A 3,775-nucleotide genomic window follows, 5' to 3' on the forward strand; every position below is an offset into this window, starting at 1 on the left:
ATATGCATTGAATGAGTGACTAAACACCAGAGGTTGCAGTCCATCGGGTGAATATAAATATATCGGATATACTCTCTTGTGTGTAATTCAAGTGTCCACATGCAAACATATCCATACAAAGCCATAGCTGCACACATACCAACATTAGTATTCAACAAACCCCGATACGCAGCCATAAATACCGACAAGAAGGCACTGGCCGTGCGCAATGCGAAAACAGTTCAAACCTACATATGTGCTGAGGGTTGGTGTAGACGGGTCATATATACAAATATACGTACACAGCCAACCCATAGAACGTACAGAATTTTAAAAACCTATGCCGATAGGCACCAATTGGACATACCATGGAAAGTACAGAACTTTTAAAACCCATGCAGATAAGCACCAATTGGACTTACCACCACACGCAGCAGTTCGTTGTGCGAGTAAAATCCAAATCTAATTAGGGCCTCTAACAAGTCCAAATTGGCTAAGCCCAGGGCAGCCGCGTCTGTATTTTTGGTCTTTACTGATTCTGTGAAGGCGTGTCGGTTCTTTGGGGGTACGAATGAGATGTGAGAATGAGGGGATGTAGGTAAAGTGGGGAGAGATTGTATTGGTAGAAGACATACAATGAGGTACAGTGTGCGTGGTGTGTGATGCTTAAGATAATTAGTCATATGGAATATGAATCAAATAAAACATTCATATAAATTATTAATTTGTTAACTACCAATAATAGGAATCACTGATCTTGCAAAATATGAATCTTACAAAGTATCATCTGATTCTGATAGTGGGGTACGCTACAAACGGCTGTAGAAATGGGAATGTCGGAAGCAGAGGGGGATAATCAATACATTTATAATAAACAAGAAATTAAAAAAGTACTCGCCAGTGAATAGTTGAATGTTACAGGCACTAACATCCCTTGAGGGTACCGTTTGCCTTCCGGCGCCTAACCGAATAAACGTTCATGCGTGGCAGCAATCTTTATCTACCTACGGGGAGACAAAACGTTAACCACACGTACGCGTACACTTGGCGTGTGCATACCACGTTCTTGGCATTGGCCGATGAGTCATCCATCTCCAGTACTTGGTCGACGTAGGCTTTGATGCCCATGAGCTTATCCTCCAACTGCCTGTCCTTCTCCTTTGACTCGGTGTTATCGCAGGTGTGTACTGCGCCGGAGGTTTAGTGGTTTGGGATTTTTAAGGTTTAGGGTTTCAGGGTTTCAGGGTTTTGGGGGTTTAGGGGTTTAGGGTATGTGGGTGCAGCTGTGAAGCGTGTCTATACACATGCGCCCGTAAATGCGTAGGGAGAGATGTTGCCAACTGCAAACATGTGACCATATAAAAACGTAAACATACGACCAATGCCTATCTCTCCCACAGCAACGCGTACGTCTGCGTGTGAGTGCATTCGCAGGTGATAACACCGGTCTTCGCTCAAGATGTGACGATGACAGCGACGGGATAGCAGGTGATATGCGTGCATGAACGCACGATAGAGACATTCCAGATACACACACACCAATACACACACATACACAACATACACCATACCTACACATACACCCATACATCTGTACCCCGACTCACCCCCCCACTTACACACCAATACACACACACACAACATACACCATACCTACACATACACCCATACATCTGTACCCCGACTCACCACCCCTACCAACACCTATACACACCAATACACACACACACACAACATACACCATACCTACACATACAATCATACATGTGTATCCGACTCACCACCCCTACCAACACCTATACACATCTCTCCTGTGCGCACGTACAGCCTCTCGCTTCGTCTCACCTTCTGTCTTGCGTAATGGGATGTCGTCGTTCTCCTCTGCCCCGCCCACTTTGATATCGGTCCATATGCGCACCCGTTGGATGGGTGGTATGTTGGTCTGTGGGTCACAGTCCACGTGCAGGTGCAGCAGGAATTTGGCACAAACAGCCCTCAATCTGTACGACAAATCGGGATTGCACACCATGTGCAGAACCATATCGGCAGGGTATTGCTTTTGCAGCTCCTAAAAAAATAGGTTGCAAATCAAAGGGGTTAGAAATTAGGCTTTCATCAAAACCGAAAACGAACACCAGCCGAATGGGCGCGATATGTGCAGTTCATTGCCAAGTATATCCATTCGCCAGCTGCCCAATGGAATAAGCCATTGAGCTACTCAATGGAATAGGCCATTGAGCTGCCCAAAGAAATAGGCCATTGAGCTGTCCAAAGAAATAGGCCATTGAGCTGTCCAATGAAGTAGGCCATTGAGCTGTCCAATGAAATAGGCCATTGAGCTGCCCAATGGAATAGGCCATTGAGCTGCCCAATGAAATAGGCCATTGAGCTGTCCAATGAAATAGGCCATTGAGCTGCCCAATGGAATAGGCCATTGAGCTGCCCAATGAAATAGGTCATTGAGTTCAGTCAAGGCACAGTATCAATCGGCAGACGACAATCGTACACGCACGTGAGTGGAGTGTGTGGGCCACGCAGATAGTACTTACATAATGGATATGAGTGAGAATGTGCCTGAATGGCTACATAATTGATACTATTGAGTATGTGCCTGAATGGCTACATAATTGGTATGACTGATAATGTACCTGAATGGCAACGTATTGCCGACCCAGGCACATGGCACAGAACAACTCCCACTGGGCGATAAGATAGTCCAGTGCACGCTTCCAAGTGTCTGCACTACTGGCGATCATCGCCTGCAGCGACATGGTGGCGCACTCAGCTGTGGGTGGGCCAGTATTAAACGTTAAAAATAAAGATATTTCAAGTTCAAATTAAAGTCAAACCACGGTGACAGTTAAGAACAAAGTTAATGATAAATTTAAACCAAGATTAAGGTTGTAAATTGAAGTAAAGCGCGATATAGAGGTCTCGGGAATACCTATCTCTACACACAAACGAGTAGCCACACGGGAGTGCCTGTGCATATAACAATGTTCCCATAAAGACATGAACCAAGCGTTCAGCTGCTTGGTACTAATTGCGCAGCAAAAACCACCCACCCAACCCAACAGGACCCCAAATCAACAAAACAAAACCTAACCCAGCACGACACGACCCAACACAAAACCCAGCAAAAAAACCCCCCAACAAACCCCAATCCCACATACGTCCATTCCACACATATGAGCTGCTCATGTCCGACAGGCCGTCGGCGCTGTCATCGGCCATGGGCATGCTCAGGTCAATAAGAGAGTCTGACATCAGCGTCATGCCGTCGAGCGGGTTGTTGTCCACCTCCTTGCCCTGCAGCAGCGCACGCTCGTCTCGCGTGGGGTTCCATTTCATCACAATGAGATTGGGATCGTTTTCGGAGCGTTTCAGTGACATGAGCGCGTTGGCGGCGGTGTCGCCCAATACCTGCGAGTGCAAAGGTGTGTGTGTGTGTGAGAGAGAGAGGGATGTGTGGTAGCATAACAGTACCTACGAGTGCAATTGTGTGTGTGAGAGAGAGGGTTGTGTGGTAGGATGTGTAATGGACGATTGGTTTTGGTTTCTGGTTGGTGTGAGTATGGTGTATAAGGGCGTTTGTATGTGTCTATGCAGTTTAACATACATGAGGGGACGTAGGTAGTCAGTAGTGTGTGGATATGAATGTTAAGATGATAGAGAAACGTATACACAATTGAAGCAAAGTACGAAAATGTATGTGTACATTAAATTAAAAGTAAACACAATTGAACTAGTGTATGGCTATGTATGTGTACATAACAGGGGTCTATATATATTCATA

At 45.8% G+C, this 3,775-nt stretch overlaps 1 protein-coding gene across 1 annotated transcript in view; it reads right to left on the bottom strand.

The window, feature by feature from the left end:
* Positions 1-365: 365 nt before the first annotated feature.
* Positions 366-3,775, bottom strand: part of SARC_11893 (hypothetical protein) — a gene marked incomplete at both ends in the record, with an annotated part of 8,463 nt that continues 5,053 nt past the window's right edge. The window contains 5 exons of the mRNA XM_014294013.1: positions 366-536; positions 1,039-1,166; positions 1,825-2,047; positions 2,628-2,764; positions 3,153-3,402. Coding sequence (XP_014149488.1) covers positions 366-536; positions 1,039-1,166; positions 1,825-2,047; positions 2,628-2,764; positions 3,153-3,402 — 909 coding nt within the window. The remainder of the gene's footprint in view (positions 537-1,038; positions 1,167-1,824; positions 2,048-2,627; positions 2,765-3,152; positions 3,403-3,775) is intronic.

Source organism: Sphaeroforma arctica, assembly GCF_001186125.1.
Source record: "Sphaeroforma arctica JP610 unplaced genomic scaffold supercont1.1940, whole genome shotgun sequence".
Lineage (NCBI taxonomy): Eukaryota > Ichthyosporea > Ichthyophonida > Sphaeroforma > Sphaeroforma arctica.